Source organism: Pan troglodytes, chromosome 7 (genome assembly GCF_028858775.2).
Source record: "Pan troglodytes isolate AG18354 chromosome 7, NHGRI_mPanTro3-v2.0_pri, whole genome shotgun sequence".
NCBI lineage: Eukaryota > Metazoa > Chordata > Mammalia > Primates > Hominidae > Pan > Pan troglodytes.
Window position 1 is genome coordinate 27,627,947 of NC_072405.2, and position 26,150 is coordinate 27,654,096.

A 26,150-nucleotide genomic window follows, 5' to 3' on the forward strand; every position below is an offset into this window, starting at 1 on the left:
TTTTCAAGGTCACTTGCAGAGGCATCTAAGACTGTCTCTTTTCATGTTTCATTAAACCAGGAAAATAAAATTTTGTAAAATCACATATGGTTTCAAAGATTGAGAAAATGAATCTCTCTTGCATCCCTGGTATATGCCCAGGTTCACAAAGGAGGTCAGTGTAGTGTCCTTTACTTTTTACTGTCTTTTATTAAAACTTTTTTCCAATGATGCCTTTATCATGACAAGGAAATAAACAGAAATATGTCATTTCCTCTTGTTATGATCAATACAACTATTTATGAAACACCTCCTGTTTCAGACACTATGTGAAGCACATTTATGCATATAATGCCTAACCTTCACAAAACTTCTGCAAAGTCAGCATTCACAGTCCTGTTTTACAGATGATGAGACTTAGAGAAGTTCATTTTTTTTTTGCTTGTTTGTTTGAGATGGAGTCTCACTCTGTCGCCCTGGTTGGAGTGCAGTGGTACGATCTTGGCTCAGTGCAACCTTCGTATCCCGGGTTCAAGCAATTCTCCTGCCTCAGCCTCCCAAGTAGCTGGGATTACAAGCATGTGCCACCACACCCAGCTAATTTTTGAATTTTTAGTAGAGGTGGGGTTTCTCCATGTTGGCCAGGCTGGTCTTGAACCCCAGACCTCAAACGATCTGCCCACCTGGGCCTCCCAAAGTGCTGGGATTACAGGCCTGAGCCACTGAAGCTGGCCATGAAACTTAGATAAGTTGAGTAATATATGCAAGGTTATACCACCAATAGCTGCCCAGTTCTGTTGGATTTTACATTATTCTGCACTATCCAAAATACAACTTTTCCTCCAACAAATAACATGGCCAAACTGAAACATAACTCTTTTTCTTCTAAACTGGTTTATGCACCTTCTTGGATTCCCTAGTCAGAGTTTTTCAGATATAATTGGGTCTCTTCTGGGCACCATGTTCACTGTGAACATAACATATATTAGTGTGATGGGGTGACCTTGGGGACTAGCAGCCAAAGGATTCTTGCCTCTAGAGTCAATGGCCCAGACTCTGTTAGACTTTGGGTTTCTCATGTTTGCTGAATTGGTCTCCTTGTGATGACTTAAAATAATAATTTCAGTTTCTTTGCTTACATTTCTCACTTGTAGGGTTTTGAATCTACCTCTCAGAAACCCTGTGTTAACTTTGTTAGTCAAATGATCATGAGAAAAGTATGTTAATATAAGTGGGGAAAGTTCTATCAATATCTCACGTCAAAAGTGTATTACTCCCTTAAATTGAAAACTTGTAAAAATATATTTTGCATTAAATTAGTTCCTCTTCTGACTACAGAAAAGGAAAAAGTTACTCCCACTTCCCCTAAAATCACATCACTTCTCTTTCATCTTGCGCTGTCTTTGAAGATAAAGCCATAGACCGTCCAAAGCAATGCTGTCATGGCTGGTGCTGCCAGAGGTGCTTATCTGTGCTGCAGACCTGCTAAGCCCATGACCCTTGTGGGTTGACAGGTCACTCGTGCATCTGCTCCCTGAAGGCTTGTGCTCCCTGCCTACCCTTCTCCCGCCTTTCTGGTTAGTACTGAGCTAAGTGCTGCTTTTTCTTAGCAGTTCTTAGCCACACGGTGGTTTTGAAGGTTGTTCATTTCATTTAAAACATCATAGGCCACCCCTGCCATTCCTTGACCCCCTCTAGCTTATCACTTAGAAGTTCCTTCATTGTCATCTGGTCATTTTTCACTACGAATACACAGACCCCTGTGCTTAGTGTTTGGGGATCATCACTAAAATTGTTGTGTATTGTGCATCACAGAAACTTGTCTATTATTCTTTTTTTTTTTTTTTTTTTTAAAGACAGAGTCTTGCTCTGTCTCCCAAGCTGCAGTGCAGTGGTGTGAGATTTCAACTCACTGCAACCTCCGCCTCCCAGGTTCAAGCGATTCTCCTGCCTCAGCCTCCTGAGTGACTAGCTGGGATTATAAGCACCTGCTCCCATGCCCAGCTAATTTTTGTATTTTCAGTAGAGACAGGGTTTCACCATGTTGGCCAGCCTGGTCTTGAACTCCTGACCTCAAGTGATCCACCCACCTCCGCCTCCCAAAGTGCTGGGATTACAGGCATGACCCACCATGCCCGGCGTGTCTGCTTTTTAGTAATCTGAAGGCTGAAGCAGAAGGGGCTGAAAAACTATCAGCATGTGAATTTAACTTAGTACTATATGAGAAGATCATTTCTGATTTCTGTAGTGGGAGAATGTGATACTTAGGGAGAGACGTATGGATCTACTCTGCTTGCTGGGGTAGCTAGAGGTCTACAGCCGCACCGTCCAGTGCAGTCACCACAAGCCACATGTGGCTCTTGAGCATAGGAAATGAGGCTAGTCTGGATTGAGGTGTGCTATACATGTAAACTACCGGATTTCAAAGACTTGGTAGAAGGAAAAGAAAATGCCACATTAATAACTGTATATTCCTTATATATGGAACTGATAATATTTTGTATATCTTGGGTAAAGTAAAATACTTAATTTCACCTGTTCCTTTGGATTTTTTTTTTTTTTTGAGACAGAGTCTCTTGCTCTGTCACCCAGGTTGGAGTACAGAGGCATGATCTCAGCTCACTGCAAACTCTGCCTCCTAAATTCTAGCGATTCTCCTTTCTCAGCCTCCCAAGTAGTTAGAGTTACAGGTGTGCGCCACCACACCCAGCTAATTTTTATATTATTAGTAGAGATGGGGTTTCACCATGTTGGCTAGGCTGGTCTCAAATTCCTGACCTCAGGTGATCCACCTGCCTCAGCCTTCCGAAGGGCTGGGATTACAGGTGTGAGCCACTGCACCCAGCCTCCTTTTGATTTTTTTTAATGTGGCTACTAGAAAAGTGATAGTTATGGATATGGTACACATTTCTGCAGTGCTGTAATGGTAGCATCAGCCAGCATTCAATACACTTAACTGGGTATCAGACCCTAAGCGTTGAGATTAAGTATATTGTCTCACTAAATAATCACAGCTAAGCCTGAAGTGTGTGTTGCTATTCACATTTCACAGATGAGGAAAGTCAAGCTGAGGGACGTTCATTAACTTGGCCAGGGCAAACAGTAAGTGACAGAGCTGGAATAGATCTTGGGTCTCATTCTCCCAAAGCCAGCACTGTTAACAAATAAACTACACGTAGAGCTTAACTGGAGCTTAATGACAGTGACTTTTGTCTGAAGCTACCTTCACTGGACCTTAATGACAGTGACTTATGTGAAGGTGCCTTGCGCACATCTAAAACATGTGCTCGCGTCAGGAATCTGCCACAGAGCCTTCTTCTTGGGTGATTTTATTGGGTAATGCAAACAGAAGACGCCTTCGCTTAGCAGCGTGTTTCCCAGCACTTGCTTCATGGGGTCTATGTCAAGTTGATGGAAACCTAATGCAATGGGCTGAGATCTGGTTGCTGTGCAAGTTGTGGAAGGGGCTCCTCTGCGTGCCCTTGAAACAGACTTGGATTCATACAGCTTTGTTTGCTGCGTTCTCACTGTTCCCAAGGGGGCAGATCCTTTATGCAAAGCCTTCCCTCTATTTTTGTGAAATAATGTTAAGGCCACTGGTTCGTGCCATTGACAGTGTTTGCCTCCCTGCCTTTCCCTTTTGAACTCACTGCATGCAGTAGGACTATCAGCACAGGGGCATCAGCTGCTGGATTCCTTCCTTATCTTGATCAATTCCTCAGCCGCCTCTGACTCTAGATGCCTCTTGGTGTCTCTCTCTTGGAGTTGCCGCCCAGTCACGAGTCTCTTGCTCTCTCCCTGTTTCTTTTTTCTTCTCTGCCTTCATCTTGAATATCTGTATTCCCCAGGGGGTGCCTCACACTGCGCTGGTGGTTTGTGATTTTGAGATGAGGCTGGGGGCTCATAGACTCCTTTGAAAATTTACTGAAAGCTTAGAGCTAGGAAAATGCACAGAGACACCATTCTGTGTATAATCTCACAATGTTCATAGACTCCCTGAAGTTCATTCATAGACTCTCAGGGGTTCACAGATCCTAGGGTAAGGTGAAAGTTCTGATTATCTCCCTAGGGCAACTCTTATAACCTTTAAACGTGAAACATCACCTTCATGCCAGTGACTCAAACCCAGATTGCCAAGCCGGACCTCTCACCCGAGTGTCGGTTGCCTGGTGAGCAGCTCCGTTCAGAAGACCTGTAAGCCTTGCAAACTTGATGCAAAACCCAATTCACCAGCATCACTCCAACTCCCTCCAGCGTCTGCTGGTCCTGCCTTTTACTCTCTGCGATGATGGGTGGTATTGCTGTGTTCCCAGTCACCAAAACCAGAACTCCAGGAGCCACGCTGTTTCCTCCCTGACCCTCACCCACCCACCTAGTCTCTGATGCCTTGGGTTTTGCTTCATCAGTCCCATTCCATAGAGATTTCCGACTACCAAGATACTGGTCTGTTAGGATGTGCCAAGCATAAGTTTTGTATTCATATGATTTCATTTAATCCTCACAAGGATCCGGTCAGGTAAATTTTGCCCCCTTTATTGTTACAAATAAGGAAACATACTTAGAGACATAATTTGCATGAGTCAGTGGTAGAGTTAGGATTTGAACTCAGATACAGTTCAACTCCGAGTCTGTCCTGAACTACCGGCCCTGAGCCCCACTTTTCTGTTCCCCCGACTCTGGGCTTTATAATTTAACTGGGATTGGCTTCCTAGCTGCGTGGTGAACATCTTTTTTGGGTAACACTGTCAACTTCCTTGAGCCATGGGCTTCACTGATGTCCTCTCTCTATTTTCTAGTTCTTCCATCTGCTTTTCCAGCGGAGGTTCTGTCGTTTCTACACTGCCCTCTGCTTCCCTAGGCTGTAGTGCCATGCAGGTTCCCCAACTTTCTTTCTGTTCTCATCTCTAAATAAGCATAAAAATTTATTAAAATGTTTAAAAATTCACTTTGATATTAATAACTTCAGGATTGTTACATATGCTAACAAATATAGGAAATAATGGGGAAAGCAACAGTTTGAATCATTTCAGGAAGTTCTGATAGAAATGGGCCTTGGCCTTCATTAAAATGAATACGGGGCTAGACCTAGTGTTTTCATCACCCCGCTGCTCTGTGGAGCCGGGAAAGAACATCATGGCGACTTCACATCCCTGCTTGCCCAGTGGGGTCCTGTGTGTGGTTGCCACCCCAGCGTCCCTTTTCAATTGCTCCATTTTCACCCTCCAAAGCATTTCAGTTTGGACTGTATGAGGTAAGCTGGCCTAAACAAGTTTTGCCATCACTCATGCAGAACGGTTTGGAATTCTGTTCTCAGTGTTTACTAGCTCTGTGATCTTGGGCAAGTTATTTAACTTGAGCCTCAACTTCCTCATTGCAAAATAGGTGAGTAATCACCTGAGCTGATATTTAGTGACAGATAGGGCATGGGCATCAACCAGTTGGAAGGGATGTGGGCCCTGCCAGTCAGGCATTTGTCTTCTGGTTTCTGGGTCAGTTGAGGGGAACCGGGGTGTCCCAAAGGAGAGGCCAGAGGGAAGGAAGATCCTCTTGGGACAATATGGCAGTGGTTTCTGGGAGTCTGCCAGCATGGTAACAACCTTGGTGTTGGTGGGCACCTTGCTTCCATCAGCCCTGATGAGACCCCACTGTAGTTAATATGGAACGTTGCTACCACTGTCCCCTCTACCTCATAGGAGGCCCTGGTGTTGATTCTCTTTTGCGGCTGTTGGCTCAGTCTTTGGTCTTTTCTTTGTGGGGATAAAGTACATGATTCTCCTTCCCTTTCTCTCTGTTCTCTTCCTCCACATCATGTGTGTGTGTGTTTGTGTGTGTGTGTGTCTGAGTGTGTGTGTGTGTAGTGTGTGTGAGAGCATGTGTGCCTGCCTCTCCCCCCTCTCGCACACACATCTTTTACTGTGATTGCCCATCAGGTTGAATCCAGTGGGGGTGGAGACCAAGGGCTGACTCCTCAAAGGTGAGTCTTAGCCCTTGATCTCCACCTTAGCTGAATCTAAGGCTGGCATTCACTGCCCCTGAGGAGCTAATCCACACTGATGCCCACATCTCACCCTCAGGTGCCCCTGTCGAACCCATCACCTGGGAATAAATCCAACACAACAGTGTTGTGAGTGGCATCATGCTGCAATCTAGGACTGGACCAAGCCTGGCCATCTCCTTGCCAGGGACATGTGTCACCCCACTTTTATCTGATGTTTTTCAATACTGCCTAGTTAGAGGAGGCCCTAGGGGGAAATGTCTCTCAGATCTTAGAGATTTCTCTGCAGAATGAAGTGTGGATGTATCTCTACTTGGCAGTGTGGTTCTGAGCAGGACTGACCCGCCTTTCTAGAAAAGTTGGTTTTAGAAAAACACTTCAAGAAACCCCCAAGATAGCAAACATGAAGAGTCCTGCAGTGTATAAACATGATTCAAGGACTGGAAAGAGAAACCCTGTAATTAAACGAAGTGCTATAAAAAGCTCCCTCCTTCACTCACCTCTGATTAAAGAGTGCGTGTAATTTTAAGGTGAAGCAGACAGAAAATGCAGAATGCCTGGGCGGTATTCAACTAGGAAAAGACACGTGCATGCCCCATTAGGCTCCCTGAAATGTACCTTAAGAAAACACACTTAAGGAGGTACACTGCTTGCAGAAATGGGGTTCTGTGTATCTCCATTTTCAACTTCTCTTACCAGACTGGAGCTTTCCTCAACTCCTTGTCAATGCTTTGTTCTTCACCTGCACCTCCTTCTGTCCATCATTCCCTGGGTGTCATCCTTGACATCCTTACTCCCGCCTCTTCCAACACCCCAGGTATACTCCCTGCCTGTGTTTCCCCCATTTAAAGAAATCGTTCAGCCAACTCTGCTCTTGAAGTACTCTTTCTGTCCCTTGGGTCTATGGAGCAGTGCCAGGAATGTAGCAGACACTCAGTAAATACTTGCTGAACCAGTAATGGGGAATCCTCCTTTTCCTCTTCACAATAAACTCCAGAGCACATGCTGACTGCCGACACCAGTTCTCACCATCCCTTCCATCCCGACTTTGTAGCCTGTCCCCACTGGCGTCCCCAGAATGAGTCTCTCTGAAGTCCGAGTCTGCCTGAGAGCTTTCTTAGTCGACATCATCCTCTGCTTCATCTCAGCAGGGCTTGACACTGCCCTGTCCCTTTCCTCTCTCAGCGACATGTCAGGACATTCTCCCTGGTCTCCTCCACTGTTTGGATATTTGGGGCATCAGAATCTTCCATGTTTTTCGTTTGTTTATTGTCAGTCAGGACTCTTTTCCCTCCCCTTTCTTCTGCCCTCTGAATAAAGCGCCTGCTTTTCCAAGGTTCTCTTCTTGGCTTCATTCTCTCTATGAGCTCATCTGTACCAGTGGCTTCAATGACGCCATCTATAGAGTCATTCCCAGTCTACATGGCTAATCTCTGCCTCACTTCTGGACTCCAATTCTGGATTCCAGATGTCGATTGAAAGTCCTCATACGGATTTCTAGTAAAAGTAAATATAACGTAGTCTACGCTTCTAAAACAGCTCATTTTTTTTTACTCCTTAAGCAAATTAATTTTCTTGTCACTACTTCTGCCTGTCCCCTGCTGTGTTCCCAGTTAGTGAGTTTCAGGATTCTGGCATCATCTTTCAGTCCTTCCTTAAATCCAGTGGCCTGAACCTTCCTATATTCCTGAACACTGTCCTTTCCTATGCCTGCCCTATTTAGGACCTGACTGCCTCACTCCTGGTCTTTTGACCCCTAGTCTCTCGCCATTCTCTCCCCAAAAGCTGACTGAACACCCACCACATGCCACCCTGGTCCATCCTGTATATACTGACATGCGGAGCAGAGCTTCCTCAATCACTTTCTGATCCTTGCACCATCTGCTCAGAAATATTCATGCATTCTTCATTGGCCACTCAGATAAAGAATGTGAAAATAATACACTCTGAGCATTTGTCACCTAGCAGGCCTGTGAGGTAGGACTTTCTTACCTCTGTTTACTATAGAAGGAACTCAGGCTTGGAGACATAAATTGATGTATGCATGGTCTCATAATTTGTCAGGGGTAAAACTGGGATTTTGCTCTAGCTTTCTGGCTCAACTGCAGTACAGGGCCTAAATTTCAGTCCCTTAGCCAGGTGTGTGGGACCCTGTGCCACATGGCCCTCTGCTCCCCTGTGTGATGGTCAGCCTATGCCACACACATGCAGGTGACTTCTGGTGGCCCTCCCGGCCCTGGTGGAGACCCTCATTTCCTATTGCCCATGGCTGCCTGCTGATTCCCTTCTCTGTTCTTTGGTCACGCTGTTCTTTGCATCCAGTGTCAAACACACCTTCACTCTCTGTCTAAATTCCGTATCCATCCTCCCATACTCAGTGCAAAGAACTTGTCGTATTTCTCTTCTGTCTTTCCAGAGCAATCTCTCCATCCCCTGAATCCTCACTGGACTTAGTAGAAAATCCACTGTGGTTATAATGTATGCTGCCCTGGCCCTCCAGGGACTTAGCTCTTTTTTTTAAGCATTCCCACAGCATCCTTTAACACCGCCCGCCACCACCTTTTGAAGTTCTAATAATTTTATAATTAATTAAGTATCCATGTCTGCTTCCCACAACTAGAATGTTAGTTTCCTGAGGACAGGGACTACTAGAATGTTAGTTTCCTGAGGACAGGGACTAGACTGTCTTGTCCTAAGTGTTTACCTGCGTGATATGGTTTGGCTCTGTGTCCCCACCCAAATCTCATCTTGAATTGTACTCCCATAATTCCCACATGTTGTGGGAGGGACCTGGTGGGAGACAATTGAATCATGGGGGCAGTTTCCCCCATACTGTTCTCATGGTAGTGAATAAGTCTTCTGAGATCTGAAGGTTTTATCAGGGGTTTCCACTTTTGCATCTTTCTTACTCTCTCTTTGCCTGCTGCCATCCATGTAAGATGTTACTTGCTCCTCCTTGCCTTCTGCCATGATTGTGAAGCTTCCCCAGTCATGAAACTTTAAGTCCAATTAAACCTCTTTCTTTTGTAAATTGCCCAGTCTTGGGTATGTCTTTATCAGCAACGTGAAAATGGACTAATAGACTGTGTCTACCTCAGTGCCTGACACGTATTAGATATGTGATGAAAATTCATTAAATGCATCACCTAATGTCTTGCTCCTTCTCTTGTAGACTCTAGGTTACTTGCAGGGGAATGGGCACATCTCTTTCATCCCTTTCATCCCTGTATCACCTGCAGCATCTAGCTCTACATCTTGCTAGTAGCAAAAACTCATTTTCTGCCTTGTAGAATGAACTACAACGAAGGCCTTGAGAGTCATCCCCTCATCTGATGTGAAGCCAAGGGTATCCTAGCTAACACTCATTATACTAAAACAACTTCCCCCCTCCTCCTACAGCTTCAGGGAGTTCATAGAACCACTTGAAGCTCCTCCAGTATCCCCGCTTTCTGAGCTCATTGAAGAGCTCTTAGAGGTGAAAAGTCAGCAGAGAGACCATTGTCAGTGTCACTCTGTCAAGAGCCCATTTTTCAGCATCTCGCTAACTCTGACGTTTCCCATCTCATTCTCTTTCTTCTTGCCAAGAGCCACTATTTCTTTGTGGTCACCGTGTTCTCTCTGTTCCCTCCTTTAAAGCTTTCTCGACTCTGCTCCTCTCCTTTGCTCTCTTCTCTGTGTTTAGCTTTGAAGCCCCAACTGCTCACATGCAGTTCTAGGATTTCTCTCCCCACCTGCAGCAATGCCCCTTTTCCCTAAGAGTTCCTGCCCTGCCCGTAGCCCATGGAGGCTGTCCTGGAGCTGTTCTGGGCTGTCCTAGCTGAGTTGCTGGAATCCCTCTGCTCTTCCTTTTTCTTCCCCTGGCACAGTGCCACTTGCCATCCTTTCTGGGCATCTTCCTCTTGCTGTCAAAAAAAAAAAAATACCGACAGAGAACTACTTAGGTGAAGGCTGAGAGGCTGACATAAAAAAATATTATTAGTTGGCCTGAGAGAGTGTAATAAAGGGAGTTTTATGAGGTATGACAGCTTTCTAAAGTTAACGAACCATCTGGCATTACGTCAAACAGACAAAGAGCTTGCCAGGAGCTGGCACTGGTGCCCAGCCCCATTCGGGCACGGTGGGATTGATCTTCCCCTCCTTACCTGGAGGCCACATTTGCTGTTTCTCCACAGTGAAAACAGTAAACGGGAATTCTTTGGTAGTGCAGAGTCTGAGTCTATTCCCTCTGCCCAGCGTCTCTGTTTAGAACATACTGCAGGAGTGTCCACTGTACCAAGAAGGGTAGAAAGGGTCAAAAGAAAGCACGAGCCTGGCTTTGAGCAGCCTGCTTTGGTAATGTATCCCAAGGCCACAGTGCAAAAGTCAACAATACCTTGGACAGAAGACACCTTAATTGGAAACCTCCTTTGACTTAGTGTGAGAGGACAAGACACAATCCCAGTCTGGATGTTTTGCTCATCAAACAGGGCCCAGCACACACACCAGCCAGGTGCCCTCTTCCATGCAGTCAGCACCACTGCTAGTTTGGGGTCTTGACTAGAGGTCCACCTTTGGCCCGCAGTTGCCCTGGGTAGGCCTGACAGACTCAGGGATGGTCTCTGTTGGCCTCTCCTAGGTACGCTCCACCTGCCCCCGGTTTAAGGGAGCATGACCGATGTGGCCGCATTTCAGGAGCACTAGGATGTAATCTAACCTGGAGGCCCATTGTAAACAAGGGTTATTTAAGTCACTTCACCAAGTATCACACTACCTGGTCGTATTATCTTCTCACAGGCTGGTGTGAATCTCTGAGGCAGCCATATAAGTAAATAATAGGCTAGCAATGATAGCAGTTAACCTATTGAACTCCTGTTATGTGGCAGGCACTAGGGGAAGAACTTGGCACAGGTAGCCTGCCTGCCCACAGCAACCCTAGGTAGTAGATATTGGTATTCCCATTTTGCAGATGAGGAAATTGAGTCTAAAGAGTTTAAGAGAGTTGTCCAAGTCACATAGCTTGTAAGTGACAGGGCTAGGATTTGAACTCAAGGTGGTCTAAATCTAAAATGCCTCCTTATCGGAGGCAAGAGGATTGCTTGAAGCCAGAAGGTGGAGACCAGCCTGGGCAACAAAGCAAAGCCCTGTCTCTACAAAAAATTTTAAAAATTAGCTGGGCATGGTAATGCATGCCTGTAGCCCTAACTACTATGATCTCACCACTGCACTCCAGCCTGAGTGACAGAACAAGACACCATTTCTAAAATAAAATAATAAATACAAATAAAATACAATATAAATAAAATAATAAAACCTGCTTTTTACCCACCTATGAAGCCTTTGAATGTAGTACAAATGCCACACCCTTGAGCAGCTGTGGAATTCTGGGTTACAGGGAGATAGTTAGATTTAAGAGATTATGGTGTGAAGTGCTAGCTCTGTTACCCTAAAGGATAATGCTAACAATGAATGCTTTCTTCCCATTTCAGTTTCTTCATTTATAAAATAGGCACATGCAGCCAGGCGCAGTGACTCACACCTGTAATCCCAGCACTTTGGGAGGCTGAGGTGGGTGGATCACGAGGTCAGGAGTTCAAGACCAGCCTGGCCAAGATGGTGAAATCCTGTCTCTACTAAAAATACAAAAATTAGCTGGGCGTGGTGGCAGATGCCTGTAATGGTGAAACCCTGTCTCTACTAAAAATACAAAAATTAGCTGGGCATGGTGGCAGGTGCCTGTAATCCCAGCTACTTGGGAGGCTGAGGTGGGGAACTGCTTGAACCCAGGAGGCGGAGGTTGCAGTGAGCCAAGATCACACCACTGCACTCCAGCCTGGGCAACAGTGAGACTCTGTCAAAAAAAAAAAAAAAAAAAAAAAAAAAAGCACGGGCAAAAAACATACCCCTAATATTTTTAAAACAAATATTTTCACTGAAGCTGCCTCTCACTGCCACCACTGCCATTGCTACCTACAGATGTTCCTGAGCAGTTGGAAGTTCTTTGTCTCATCTAATATATATATATATATATTTTCAAAGACCCTAAATACTTTAGTGATGGAAACAGTAATCTATGACTAAAGATATTTGTTCAATCTGAATTTTTTGTTTGTGTGTTTGTTTGCAGAGAATGGCAAATCTGTTCATTGGAAGCTTGGAGCCGATAAGGAAGTCTGGGTATGGGTGATGGGCGAACACCATCTAGATAAACCCTATGATGTGCTCTGTAATGAAATTATTGCTGAGAGGGCCCGGCTGAAAGCAGAACAGGAGGCAGAAGAGCTCAGGTATGAGATCTGCAAACCAATCAGAGACTTAAAGACTCTCCAGAATTTAGAAAACATTGCAAACACGCCTCTTGCTCACAATATCAGGTGGGAGAGTAGGGTTGGGTTGGAGGGTCACAAAAGTCACTTTGGATCTCTTTAGAAGGTTGATTTAGACTTTTGATCTAAAGTCTTTGATAGCACTAAAGACCTCATGAAAGTCTTTAGTGCTGTCAAATCAGCTGCTTCATCTCCCTGCTTGTCATTCCAGTTTTGATCTGTATGAGTGTGTGAGTTCCCCAGTGATCACCCGTGGCTGCACTAGAGTCATGTTAGAGCAATGCAGGCCGACGCAGCTGAGTATCAGGAACATATGTGAGAAATGCAGTGACTGTGCAAGCTTCAGGCCTTCCAAGGAGATCACTTAGATACAGGCGGCTGGATAATCAGGCTCTTTAGGTGCCTACCCAGTGCAAGGTACTGGGAATTCAAAGAGAAACAGGGAGCTTCCAGTCTAGGAGGAGAAGTAGACATATGCACAGCTCACTGCAGCCAGTGCAGGCTGTGATTTGTGCTATAATTAAGGTACAAACAGAAAGTTTACCAAGCATAGGTGGGAACCTATCATTCTGATCCACAGACGAGGTGAAATCTGAACCAAACCTTGAAAGGAGTCGTTTTCCAGCTACAGAAGGCCAGGAAGGAAAGTGCAGGCAGAGGGCTTAACCAAGATCCCTAGACTTGACTACGGATGGTTCTTTGGGGAATGAAGAGGTCTTCTGAGCATTTGGAATACACTTGGACAACTGCTTCAGAGGCCAGATTTAGGAGTTTGGAACTTATTCTCTGGACGGTGAGGTTTTTCAATAGGGAAGTGACATCAACTGCAGATGTAGGATGGTAACTCAGAAGGAAACTGAGGCAGGTGATGGCGCTCCTCTCCTGGGTACCTGGGGTGCTCTGGGTATCCTCCTCTGGCTCTGGGCAGTGATGTTGACAGCCTTACCCTGAGGTGGTGAAGTGGAAATTGGGACAGACATGAGGACCACCGTTCAGTTCCCAAGGGCTAGGGATGCAAAGCAGACTCTGTGGCACAGTGGATGGTGCATTGGACTTTCGAGGGCTGGGATGCTGCCCACTAGTGCCTGTAACTTTAAAACTATCCATGGACATATGAAGATAAAGGAATTATTTAACCATCAATTGGAAGCAGACGGTGTGTTCTAATAGGTTAACTTCTAAACCAGGAGTTGGGCAGACCAGGGTTCAGATCTTGGCTGTACCACCATGTGGTCTTGGATGAATTACAAAATTTCTTGGAGCTCTTAATAACAAAGTGAGGATGACAATGCCTTCCTCACGGGGTTGTGATGAGGATGAAGTTCACGTCTTTACACACCTAGCAAAGGGCCCAGCATGTTAGAAGCACTCAGTAAGTGGTGTCTGTTACTGTTTTTCACATAATTTGAATGTCGACATATGCTTTGGAAAGGCTCTTCCTGTTAAAGAATGTTTTTTGAGAATTTCACTTTTGCCTCTCTTCAGAAAAACTGACTCTGAAGAATTCACCAATAGCTTGAAAACAAAATCACAGTACCATGATCTGCAGGCTCCAGATAACCAGCAGACTAAAGACATCTGGAAGAAAGTGGCAGAAAAGGAGGAATTGGAGCAAGGATCTAGGCCAGCACCAACCCTGAAAGAAGAGAAAATCCGAGTGAGTCCTTACTGTCTGTAGATGTGCGGAATTTCATCTTGGGGGAGAAAAAGCTATTGAGGCCACAGAGACTACTGTGGCTGAGTGTCAGGATCCTCCAGTGGCTTTCTTGGGAGAAATGCCTCCTAACTTTAAGATCCTCCAGGGCAGGCACGGTGGCTCATGCCTGTAATCCCAGCACTTTGGGAGGCCAAGGCGGGCGGATCACGAGGTCAGGAGATCGAGACCATCCTGGCTAACACGGTGAAACCCCATTTCTACTAAAAATAAAAAAAAAAAAATTAGCTGGGCATGGTGGCGGGCGCCTGTAGTCCCAGCTACTCGGGAGGCTGAGGCAGGAGAACGGCGTGAACCTGGGAGGTGGAGCTTGCAGTGAGCCGAGATTGCAACACTGCACTCCAGCCTGGGCGACAGAGCGAGACTCCGTCTCAGAAAAAAAAAAAAAAAAAAAAAAAGATCGTCTTGCTCATGTCACTTGGGGGATTTACCTTCCATGCTACATCATGGAAAATAAAGCACCCCTACTTCGTGAGACTGAAAGTAACAAGAACGCTAGGAATGCAATTTGGCATTTTAAGATATTTTCAGGTTCTCCTCAATGCTGCCCCATTATATGTCTTCTGTTACAGCAGAGGTTGGCAAACATTTTCTGTAAAGTGCAACATAGTAAATGGTTTAGGCTTTATGGGCCATGCCATCTTTGTCACAGCTATACACAAATGAATGAGCATGGCTGTGTTCCAATAAAACTTTATTTTCAAGCACAGGCTGAGGGGCAGATTTGGCCTGTTCGTGATTTAGATTACATTCTACTGAGTCTTAGCCTTTTTGTTGTGGATTCTAAACATCAGTGCCTGTTGGGCTTCATTGGCTCTGCCTGTGACTTGGGGACAGTTACCTCCCCAACATAATAGAAATTTTATACTCAGAATTGGTATGAATTCTCTTATGGTTCAGGTGGTTTAAAAAACTCAAACATAATTTGCTGGTTGGATTATAGTTTGGGAGAACAATGAAACTCTATTATGAAGTACCTTATTATTCTACCAGGAATTTAATTACACTGAGAATTAACAGGGATTTGCAGTTGTTTGATTTCCATTTATGTCTGCAGCCCTGCAGCACTGGCTGTGTGTGCTTTTGACTTCTTTGAGGCTATCAAATGGGAATACAGATATCTCCTGCCTCCTCCTAGGACCTAGTGAGACTCTGATAACTAACATGGTCAGGGGTTATTCCACAGCAAAGCACACTGCTGAGTGTCTCATGTAATCCTCACAATAACATGAACTAGAGACATTTGTCCGTTTTACAGCTGGGGAAACTGAGGCTAGGTGTGGTTAAGCAACCTGCCCAAGGTCTTATTCAAACCCAGGTCTGCAGGACCCCCAGGCTATTCCTTAACTATTAACTACTAACTCCTTAATTCTTAACTCTCGTATTTGGTTGTGTCATTAATATGAGGGCTATGAAGAAGCTTTTTATGAAGGGCTACAAAGATGAGGCTCAAAATATTTAGGAAGAGAAAATTCTAAATTTGGTTTTTCATCTCAAGGTCAGCCCTGGACATGCTCCCCACATCCTCATTGAGGCCTCCCGTCCTCCCCAGGTGTGCTTTGCACTCAGCATGCGTAACACTAAACTCCCGCAACACGGCTCCCCTTCCCACACCCCTCAAACCAAGAACAACAGTAATAACAAGAAAGCTCCTTCCAGAGTATTAATTATGCAGCTGAGTGTGTTTGCTCACACTTGTAATCTCAGTGCTTTTGGAGGCCGAGGCAGGAGGATCCCTTTTGAGGCCAGGAGTTCCAGACAAGCCTGGGCATAATCCTGCAGAGACTGTGAGACCCCCATCTCTACAAAAAATAAAAAAAAAAATAGCCAAGCATGGTGGTGCATGCCTGTAGTCCTAGCAACTCAGGAGGCTGAGGCAGGAGGATCGATTGAGCCCAGGAATTTGAGGCTGCAGTGAGTCCTGATTACACCACTGTACTGTAGCCTGGGCGACCGAGTGAGACCCTAAGTCTTAAAAAAAAAAAAAGTATTAAGTATGTATGCTTATCTTTGTGCTTGAATTACAGTACTTTTTTAGACCTTTTTTTTTCAAAAGTAGGACAAAAGATTAAAATGGAAATTAAAATAGATACCACAGTTATTATTCTTTAACCATCTCATAAATATTATATTGAGAGTGGCACTGTTGCCTTCCTTAGGTGCCTGCTAAACTGTCATATGGAAAGAGATGGGGGCAGGGGAGAAAGAAACATTCGGATAGAAGGAATCTGGAAATAGATGGGTGACAGGTTTTTATATTCCTGCTTTTTATCTTTCCCTGTGTCAGAGAAGATGCTGTCAGGGGCTCCTGTAGTATTTGCTGAAGTTCACTCTGACAGCAGGCCACACAGCGAGGGGCCTGATTTCACAGCTAGTGTGAGCCTTTAAAGAGGTCGTCTGCTACCTCTCAGACAACTGACTCGATGGTACATTTATATTTTTATTGTAAGTTCTGTATATGTCGCTATAGTGGTCTGAATATTTATCCCCCGAAATTTATGTCCACCGAGAACCTCAGAATGTGAGCTTATTTGGAAATAGATCTTTGCAGATATAATTAAAGTAAAGGATCTCAAGATGAGATCACCCTGGATTTAGGGTGGATCCTAAATCCCAAGACAAGTGTCCTTATAAGAGGAGAGCGGAGGGAAATGTGTGAGAGAGTGTAGTAGTCTGTTTTCATGCTGCTGATAAAGACATACCCAAGATTGGGCAGTTTACAAAACAAAGAGGTTTAATGGACTTACAGTTCCATGTAGCTGGGGAGGCCTCACAATCACTGTGGAAGGTGAAAGGCATGTCTAACATGGCAGCAGACAAGAGAGCTTGTGCAGGGAAATTCCCCTTTATAAAACCATCAGATCTCGTGAGACCCACTCACTATCACAAGAATACCATGGGAAAGACCCGCCCCCATGATTCAACTGCCTCCCACCAGGTTCCTCCCACAACACATGGGAATTGTGGGAGTTGCAATTCAAGATGAGATTTGGGTGGGGACACAGCCAAACCATATCAGACAGAAACACTGGGAAGAAGGCCGAGTGAAGAAAGAAGCAGAAAGCGGAGTTATGCTGCCACAAGATGGGAGCCACTGGAAGCTGGAAGAGGGGGCATAGCCCTGCACAGCCTTGATTTCTGACTCTAGTCTCCAGAACTGTGAGAGAGTAAATATCTGTTGTTTTAAGTCACCAAGTTTATGGCCATTCATTGCAGCACCCCTGGGTAGTGAATGCAGTTACTTCTCATTGACTTTCTCAGAAATGTTTCATTATGCTACCGTAATTATTAAATAGTTATTAAAATGGAGAAGCAACCATTTTAGAGAGACAGACCCACTTTCTGGAAAACCAGAAATAATTTGAATCCTGCATCCCTCACCTCCTCGTGCTGTAGATTTTAGCTCCTGAGTTTCTCCCTCTATCAAAAGGGGATAAACAATCTATTTGTTAGGCAGAATAATGGCAAATATATCCACATTTAGATCTCTCAGACCCACGAACACGTTACTTTACATGGAACAGGGGACTCTGCCTCTGGGACCATGGTTAAGGACGTTGTGATGGAAGATTATCCTTGAATATCCAGGCAGGCCCAGCTTAATCGCATGAGTCCTTAAAGCAGAGACTCTTTCCTGGTTGAGGTCAGAGGGAGATGTGGCTATAGGATAATGATCAGAGACATGTGATCTTCCTGGCTTTGATGATGGAGGAAGAGACCATACGTGAAGCAAGGAATGGAGGCAGCTTCTAGAAGCTGGAAGAGGCAAGGAATCGGATTCTCTTTAAGTCTATGGAAGTCACGCAGCTCTGTTGACACCTTGATGTTGGCTCAAGGTTGGGTCTCTGACCTACCGAAATGTACCATAATTTATGTTGTTCATAAGCACTGAGTTTATTGTAATTTGTTACAGCAGCAGTGGAAAACCAATACAATCTGGTAGGCTTTTTTGATGAGTAAGTGAGGTATTGTATTGGTCAGGGTTCTTTAGAGGGACAGGACTAATAGGATAGATGTATATATGAAAGGGAGTTTATTAAGGAGAATTGACTCACACGATCACAAGGTGAAGTCCCACAATAGGCCATCTGCAAGCTGAGGAGCCAGGAAGCCAGTACAAGTCCCCAAACCTCAAAAGTAGGGAAGCCGACAGTGCAGCCTTCAGTCTGTGGCCGAAGGCCTTAGAGCCCCTGGCAAACCACTGGCATAAATCCAAGAGTCCAAAAGCTGAAGAACTTGGAGTTTGATGTTCGAGGTCAGGAAGCATCCAGCACAGGAGAAAGATGGAGGCTGGAAGACTCAGAAGGTCTAGTCCTTCCACGTTCTTCTGCCAGCTTTTATTCTAGCCACACTGGCAGCTAATTAGATGGTGCCCACCCAGATTGAGGGTGGATCTGCCTTTCCCAGTCCACTGACTCAAATGTTAATTTCCTTTGGCAACACCCACACAGACACACCCAGGAACAATACTTTGTATCCTTCAATCCATCAAGTTGACACTCAACATTAACCATCACAGGTATTCAATATTGGGCACTTATTCAGTACCTCCAAACACATATCAGATATTTAGTTAGCTCACTTTCCTCTTCCCTATAAACTTTCTTTTTTTTTTTTTTTTTTTCTTTTTGAGGCAGGGTCTCCCTCTCCCCGAGGCTGCAGTGCAGTGGTGCAATCATAGCTCACTGCTGCCTTGAACTCCTGGGCTCAAGCAATACTCCTGTCTCAGCCTCTCTAGTGGCTGGGACTACAGGCACAGGCCACCACCCCCAGCCAATTTTAACAATTTTTTATAGTGATGGGATCTCGCTGTATTGCCCAGGCTGGTCTTAAACTCCTGGCCTCAGGTGATCCTCCCACCTCAGCCACCCAAAGTTCTGGGATTACAGGTGTAAGCCACTGTGCCCAGCCCCTATACATTTTTCTTAGCTTAAATGTATCGACAGTGAGGAGAGGATCCCAAGGTTGATTGATTTACTCGTAACATATTTTGAGTACCTAATAGGTGCTAAGTATTGAGGTTATGATACTGGAGTAAAACGGAATCGCTGCTCTCATGATGTTTTGGTTGGGGAGGCAGAGAGAGAGATATCACATAACATATAATTTCAAACAATAACAAGTGCTGTAACGTGAGGGATAGGTTTCTGTTCACCCCAATTACATTAGCACTGGGGCAGCTCCAAGGAGCCAAGGATGGCTTTGCAGAGGACATGGCCCCTAGGGCTGGCAGTTCCAGCTGAGGAACAGTGTGGCAGAGGCTCCGTAGCTGGAGGGAAAGTGGGCTTTGGAGGAGCCAAAGGGGCCAGTGTGACTGGAGTGCAGAAGCAGGGAAAGCATTGTCGGGGGGTGGGGCAGGGCCAGACAAGACAGGGTCTTGGGGGCTACTTACGTGTTTTGACTCTTTTCAAGAACAGTTGGAAATTGTCAGTGATTATCGAGCAAAGGGTTGAGCTGATCAGGTTTATATTTTGAAAAGGAGGGATCATTCTTGCATCACAGAGGGTGGAGGAACAAGGTAGCATGACCCAGGTTTCTAAGCTTGGATGCCTGGGAGAATGAGATGTCATCGGGATGGACAGGCGTGTCTGGAGAAAGAGCTGATGTTAAAGGAGAAGGTGATTCTGGTTGAGATGTGTCAGGATTTCCCAGGCTACTTGCAGAAGTGGTAATGGTGAATACACGCTAATTTTTTTCTTTTCTTTCTTTCTTTTTTTTTTTTTTTTTTTTTGAGACATGGTCTTGCTCTATCAGCCAGGCTGGAATACAGTGGCACAATCATAAGCTACTGTAACCTCCAACTCCTGGGCTCAGGTTATCCTTCAGCCTCAGCCTCCTGAGTAGCTAGGACTACAGGCACATGTCTGGCTAGTTTTTAAACTTTTTGTAGAAACAGGGTTTCACTGTGTTGCCCAGGCTGGTCTTGAACTCCTAGGCTCGAGTGATCCTCCTGTCTCAGCCTCCCAGAGTGCTGGAATTACAGGTGTGAGCCACTGCACCCAGTCAGGCTGATCTTATACATGTGATTTGGAGTTCACAACACTTTTTCTCATGGAGTTAAGTCTTTTCACAATAATCCTGTGAAACAAACAATACATTACCATTTCTTTTGTACAGATGAAGAAACAAATGTTCAAAGAGATTAAGTGATTAACCCCAAAATTACAGTTAGAATGCCCTCATTTTTGTTTGTCTACTTTAATCCCCACTCTCATCGTAACTATGACATATTTAAAACAGAATTCATCACTGCCCCCAGGCCTTCTCCTTTAGAAGGGAACTCTGGTTTCTGGTGAGAAAGCAAGACTGGAGGTTTAGGATGCATCTCACTTGTTTCTAAAATGCAATTCAGATTTGCACAGTAAGGATTAAAGATTTCCGAATTTCCGCTACAGTTTATTTTAACTCTAATATCTCAAAGTATATTGTCATGTCTTCAAAATTGCATTGTATATGCAAGGCCCAACATTTGTTATAAAAAATCTTCAAGCAGTTTTTATTGAAGTTAGTGACCATAATCCTTATCTGAGTAACTCGGGGGGGATTTAAAGAACAATCAGTCTTCCAGGATTATAAACAATATTCAAGGGAAATCAGCTATAAATTTATTAAAGTAAAGCTGTCTTGTTAGATTTGTAGTAAATTTCCAGTGAAAGGTCATCACTAGAGTCCAGGTGCTATGACTCACATCTGTAATGCCTGCACTTTGGGAGGCCAAGGCAGATGGATCACTTGAAGCCAGGAGTTCAACACCAGTCTGGGCAACATGGTGAAACCCTGTCTCTACAAAAAACACAAAAATTAGTCAGGCATGGTGGCATGCACCTGTAGTCCCAGCTGCTTGGGAGGCTGGGGTGGGAGATCACTTTAGCTGGGCAGGCAGAAGTTGCAGCGAGCTATGATCACACTACCCAACTCCAGCCTGGGTGACAGAGCAAAACCTTGTCTTAACAAAAAAAAAAAAAAAAAAAAAAAGATCATCACGAGAAACTGTGCCCCATTTTCTAAAAAAATACTCCAGACCTGAGTCAGAATGCACTTCTTACCAGTCTGATCTAAAATCTCCTGAAGGCTGTGGAGAATGGGTGAAAATTAAATTCAACCCAAATATTGATGTGTATTCAGCATTGTGGAATCTCTTGTGGAGGAGTCAGTTTCTTCTAGGAAGTAGTGCTTCTAGTTAACAATTACCCTTTTTATTTGTACTGATTTATCAGTTGCTGCCAGAAGAAGTCCAAATAGTGGAAGAATATCAGGGTTGGGTTTGGGCATGAGAGTATTCAGTCTTATGCACATCAGGATACACTGGATTTCTGCATTTGTATCTAGTGTTTTTTCAGCTCTGCTGTGATTATCTCATGGAAGGAAGGATTGAAGCAAACATGTAGTCAGAGTCCCCTTTGAGCTTATGTAGAACTTGGGGTAAATCCTACAGTTACTTCTTCATTATCCTTCCTCTTTACTCACTAGTATTTTGAATAGGATGAAATCAGGTTAATAGAATGCCGAGGCCAGCCTCAAGGGAGGAAAGCAACACGTGGTAAGAGGATAGCTGGGAGCTTGGATGCTATTTGGTGAAACGGGCAGATTTGCCTTAGTGCTGGTCATTGGGATGATAGTGGTTATAGATAGCCCTCTACACATTTGGAAAGATGTACATTCACCATGTGACTTCATCCTCACAACTGTAGGAGGTGTGAAACAGGTATTTTTATTCCTGTTCCGAGTGGGGGGATCCTGTTCCGAGGGCAATGGTTTGATTCACAGGGGGAGCTGGGTCTTCTACCTTACTCAGGTCCCTCTTATTATCTGCCCCAGGGAAGGTAATCACATCTGCACCTTAACGATCACACTGCTGGGATTAGAGTTTTTGGGCTTTTCCCCTCCACTAGCAGTGATACTTTAAACCAGATATTCTGGGCTTTAAATTAAACAGAAAAGCTTTTTCCATAAGAAAACATGGAGAAAGGGAAAGAGGAGGGAGTCAGGGAACAGTGGAGAAATAGACAGGATTAAATCTACTTTCCCGGACACCTTGAGCCAGTCTCATTCACCTCGGTGGTGTTTTTGCAGAGCTCACAGCTCTAGCATGCTGCTTCCGTCTCTGTGTGCCTTAGATTTTTAGAGCAGCCTCTCTGCCCTGCACTGCGAGAGGGTTGTATTTGTACTGCTGGACTGGTTACCTATGCTAGCTGTGCAAATCTCATAACCCTCTGCAACCTCTGTTTTCTCATCTATCAAAAGTGGGAATTAAAACCAGGTGTGGTGGCTCACGCCTGCAATCCCAGCACTTTGGGAGGCCGAGGCAGGTGGATTACTTGAGCCCAAGATTTCGAGACCAGCCCTGGCAACATAGCAAGACACTGTCTCTACAGAAATTAAAAAAAAAAAAATAGCAGGACATGCTGGTGCACACCTGTAGTTCCAGCTACTCCAGTGGCCGAGGAGGGAGGATTGCTTGAGCCTGGGAGGTTGAGGCTTCAGTGAGCTGTGGTCACACCATTGCACTCTAGGCTTGGCGACAGAGAAAGACTCTGTCTCCAACAAACAAAAACTGGGATTTTTTAAAAACTTGCCTTGTTTATCTCATGGGTTTTTGGTGGAAAAAAAAAGATGAGATAGTAAAAAATGACATGAGATAACATATTTGGAAATTCTTTGAAAACTGGAAATCCCAGTCCAAATGTAAGGGGTTATTTTAATTAAGAGCACTAGACATTGTCCTTCCCCTGTGTGACCGTCTCCTACCCAGGGGCTGCACACTTCAGTGCCCAGCACTGTTGGGCTGGTTGGGCTGCATCAGTCATTCTCTGAGCAAATATCCATCAAGGTTTCATCTGTGTAATGATAGGCATTACAGCGCCACGAGGGAGGCATAAGACGAGGTTTTCATCTTTCAGGAGTTTTAACCTCTGAAAAGAGCAGCAGTGAGTGCTCTGTAGGGCAGGATTTAATCACGTTCTAGGAGGCCAGTGGCCTGTTCACTGGTTTGTGGAAGGCAGGGATGGAGCGGGTGACAGAGAAAGGCAGAGAGGCCTGGGAGAAAGGACTCTGCAGTCCTGGCCGGCGAAATGTCAGTGGTAAGAAAGTGCAAAGCCTCGTGTGTCGGGGAGGGAGAATGCAGGGGAACAGTCTGATGGGGTAAAGTGCTTTGTCTGGGACGCAGAAAGGTAAGTTTGAGTAGATGCTAACAGGACACCTTATGGAAGAAGAGTCAGGCTTGTTCCCTGTATTAGTTTTCTTCGTGGCTTACCCTAGTACCCATGTGTTATCTCCCAGCTCCTCAGGTGGGAAGTCTGACATAGCAGGACTGGGTTCTGTGATTAGGGTCTTAAGAGGCTGAAATCAAGATGTCAGCCATGATGGGCTCTTATCTGGAGGCCCTGGAGAAGAATCCGCTTCCAGGTATATTCGCATTGTTGGCCAAATGAACCAGTGGGAGGCCCTGATTCCTTGCTGGGCATCAACCAGGGGCCAATCTTTGTACCTGGAGCCACCTGCATTCCTTATGCTTTCCGAGTGGCCCCTCAAGCAATGGCAGATTGAGTCCTTCTCCTGCTTAGAAGCTCTCTCTTACTTCTTCTGCTGTCTCTCTCTGACTCCAGCTGGAGAAAGTTCTTTGCTTTTGAAGAGTGCCTGTGAATAGATTGGGCCCACAGTTAATCCTGGATAATCTCATTTTAAGGTCCAGAGCTGGTAATTAATGTCTGAGGAGCTCCTTTTCCTGCATAACATAACAGATTTACAAGTTTCAGATTAGGGCGTGGGTATCTTTTAAGGCCATGACACCTACCACACCCCTGTAGGCTGTCGGGTCAGTAGTACAGGCCTGCCACCCCTTATCCAATACATCTGGGCCCAGTAGTGTTTCAGATTTCAGCTTTTCCCCCAGATTTTTATAAAAGAAATACTGTGCATGTACTATGTAATATATAATGCCTCCCAGCAAGGTCTGGGTCAACACTCTGTAAACAAATGCTGTAGTTATTGTAAATAGCCTCGTTAGTTCAAGTTAGGATCCTCCCTGATAGGAGTTATATATTTTCAGACCTTTTTGGATTTTAAAATTGTTGATAAGCAATGGTGGGCCTTCGGTCCATTTTTGAGCTATGGTAATATAATGAGAGCAAGTGGTCAGAAGAACTGGATTTTCATTTTGACTTTGTCTCTGCAGGACTTTTGTTTTCTTAATCTATAAAATGAGAGACTTTTAAATTGTTTAGTGATCATAGAGCCCAGGTGCAGGTACTTCCTATGCTGCCCCTGGGACAGACATCACTAATCAATTGCAGCACTCTCTCCTGATGAGCCAGGACAGGACCTCACATCCTTGTCAACAGGGCTGCAGGCAGCCAGATGGAGTCCTAGGAGTTCACGGTATGGATGGACTCTGTTTGCTGAAGTGACTTCTCAGAAGTTTCACTCTAGCTCTACACATGCAGATCTTAAAGCAACACTCGATGCCTGTACAACAGAAAGAATGTTTTTTTTATCACTACTAGCTGTTAAGGAGGGTTGCCATACTGTTTCAATGAATAAGCCATACCACGAGGTCTAGACTTCTGTATTTGAGCAGCAGTTAAGCAGGAGTGTGATAGGCAAACCCAGTGGTATGTGGCAAGGTCAACTCAATTTTATTTCTGTAAATAAGGCACAGATGATGTATTCTTTGGTCAAGTGGTATTCCTATCCTGAGCTGGTTTTCACTACAGCCCTCCCCTTGGAGACTCAAAACATATCTTTTGGTCCACCTGGGTAATAGCTAATCTTCTCACATATAAAAATGTAGAGAGCTGTACCTTCCTGCCATGCAACAGTTTCTGTAGTTTTAACCAGAACACCAAACCATGCGATCTGTAGGTTTGCATTTGGATGTGATTTTATACCAGTGTAACCCAAGTTATATCTTCATTAGTAAATGGCTTCATTCAAGGAGATCCCTTACAGAAGAATGGAAGACTTGCCCCAGTTCTCAGAGTGAAGAATTTCTGCTTCACCCTGATAGCCATGAGAAGCAAATCTTGGGAATCTGAGAATTGTTTGATGGCTGCTACAGGCTTTGGAAACCTTAAGGTCCAGTCTCAGAGTATCTTTCTATACACGCATGACAATCTTTACAGAAGATTTTCAAAGGATATATTTTTGTTGTTTTAAAATTTTTATTATACCGAATAAATATCCAAAAGTAAGACTGCCTGAATAAGTACCAGATACCTGGAAACCATAGCACCCAACACAGTAGAAGACCTCTAGTTAGGGAATGGAAGTTTCAGTCCTTACAGGCAGCCCCAATACTTGGGGCAGTATCCTATAAGGCAGGAGCCCCTATCCCTGGGGTACCATTGGTCTGTGATCTGTTAGGAACCGGGCCACATGGCAGGAGGTGAGCAGCAGGCAAGCAAGCCAGCATTACTCCCTGGGCCCCGCCTCCTGTCAGATCATCAGCAGCATTAGATTCTCATAGGAGCATGAATCCTATTGTGAACTGCTCATGTGAGGGATCTAGGTTGCATGCTCCTCATGAGAATCTAATGCCTGACGATCTGTCACTGCCTCCCATTACCCTCAGATGGGACACTCTAGTTGAAGGAAAGCAAGCCACTGATTCTGCATTATGAATTATGATGAGTATGTAGTAATTATAGAAATAAAGTGCACAATAAATGTAATGCGCTTGAATCATCCCGAAGCCATCCCTCTGGCGCCCCCTATCTGTGGAAAAATTGTCTTCCACAAAATCAGTCGCCGATGCCAAAAAGGTAGGGAACTGGGGCAGTAAGGGATCCGTTTCTTCTGTAGATGTTAAATTTAGCAACACTGACTCTTTACAAAGGAAGCTGATAAAATGTATAAATAGGAGAAAGCAGCTTGCCCAGTATTGTCTGATGGAAGCAGCAACAATTGCCTCCTGAAATCCTTCAATTACAGGATGCCGTTCTCTCACCCCCAACCCACATCCTCTGGCAAGTATGTAGAGCAATAAAAGATATTGTTCTTATCAGGAGGCCAGGCTTGGTCCTTCGCATTCTTCATATGAAGAGTTGGAGGCAAAAGAGGGCTGTCTGGCTGGATTTTCCAAGCTCAGGAGGAGGCTGAAGTAACATCTAGGTTAGAACTGAGTATATGGTTTTTATTCTGCAAAGCTGTTGCCTTCTGCAAA

The 26,150-nt window shown here is 44.8% G+C and overlaps 1 protein-coding gene across 4 annotated transcripts in view; it reads left to right on the forward strand.

The window, feature by feature from the left end:
• The window catches only part of SH2D4A (SH2 domain containing 4A), an 80,629-nt gene that overhangs the window by 7,169 nt on the left and 47,310 nt on the right, over nt 1-26,150 (forward strand). For all 4 annotated transcript variants that reach the window (XM_016959172.4, XM_009454900.5, XM_009454899.5 and 1 more), the window contains exons 3-4: nt 12,078-12,237; nt 13,762-13,933. In XM_016959172.4, the coding sequence (XP_016814661.2) occupies nt 12,078-12,237; nt 13,762-13,933 (332 nt within the window). The remainder of the gene's footprint in view (nt 1-12,077; nt 12,238-13,761; nt 13,934-26,150) is intronic.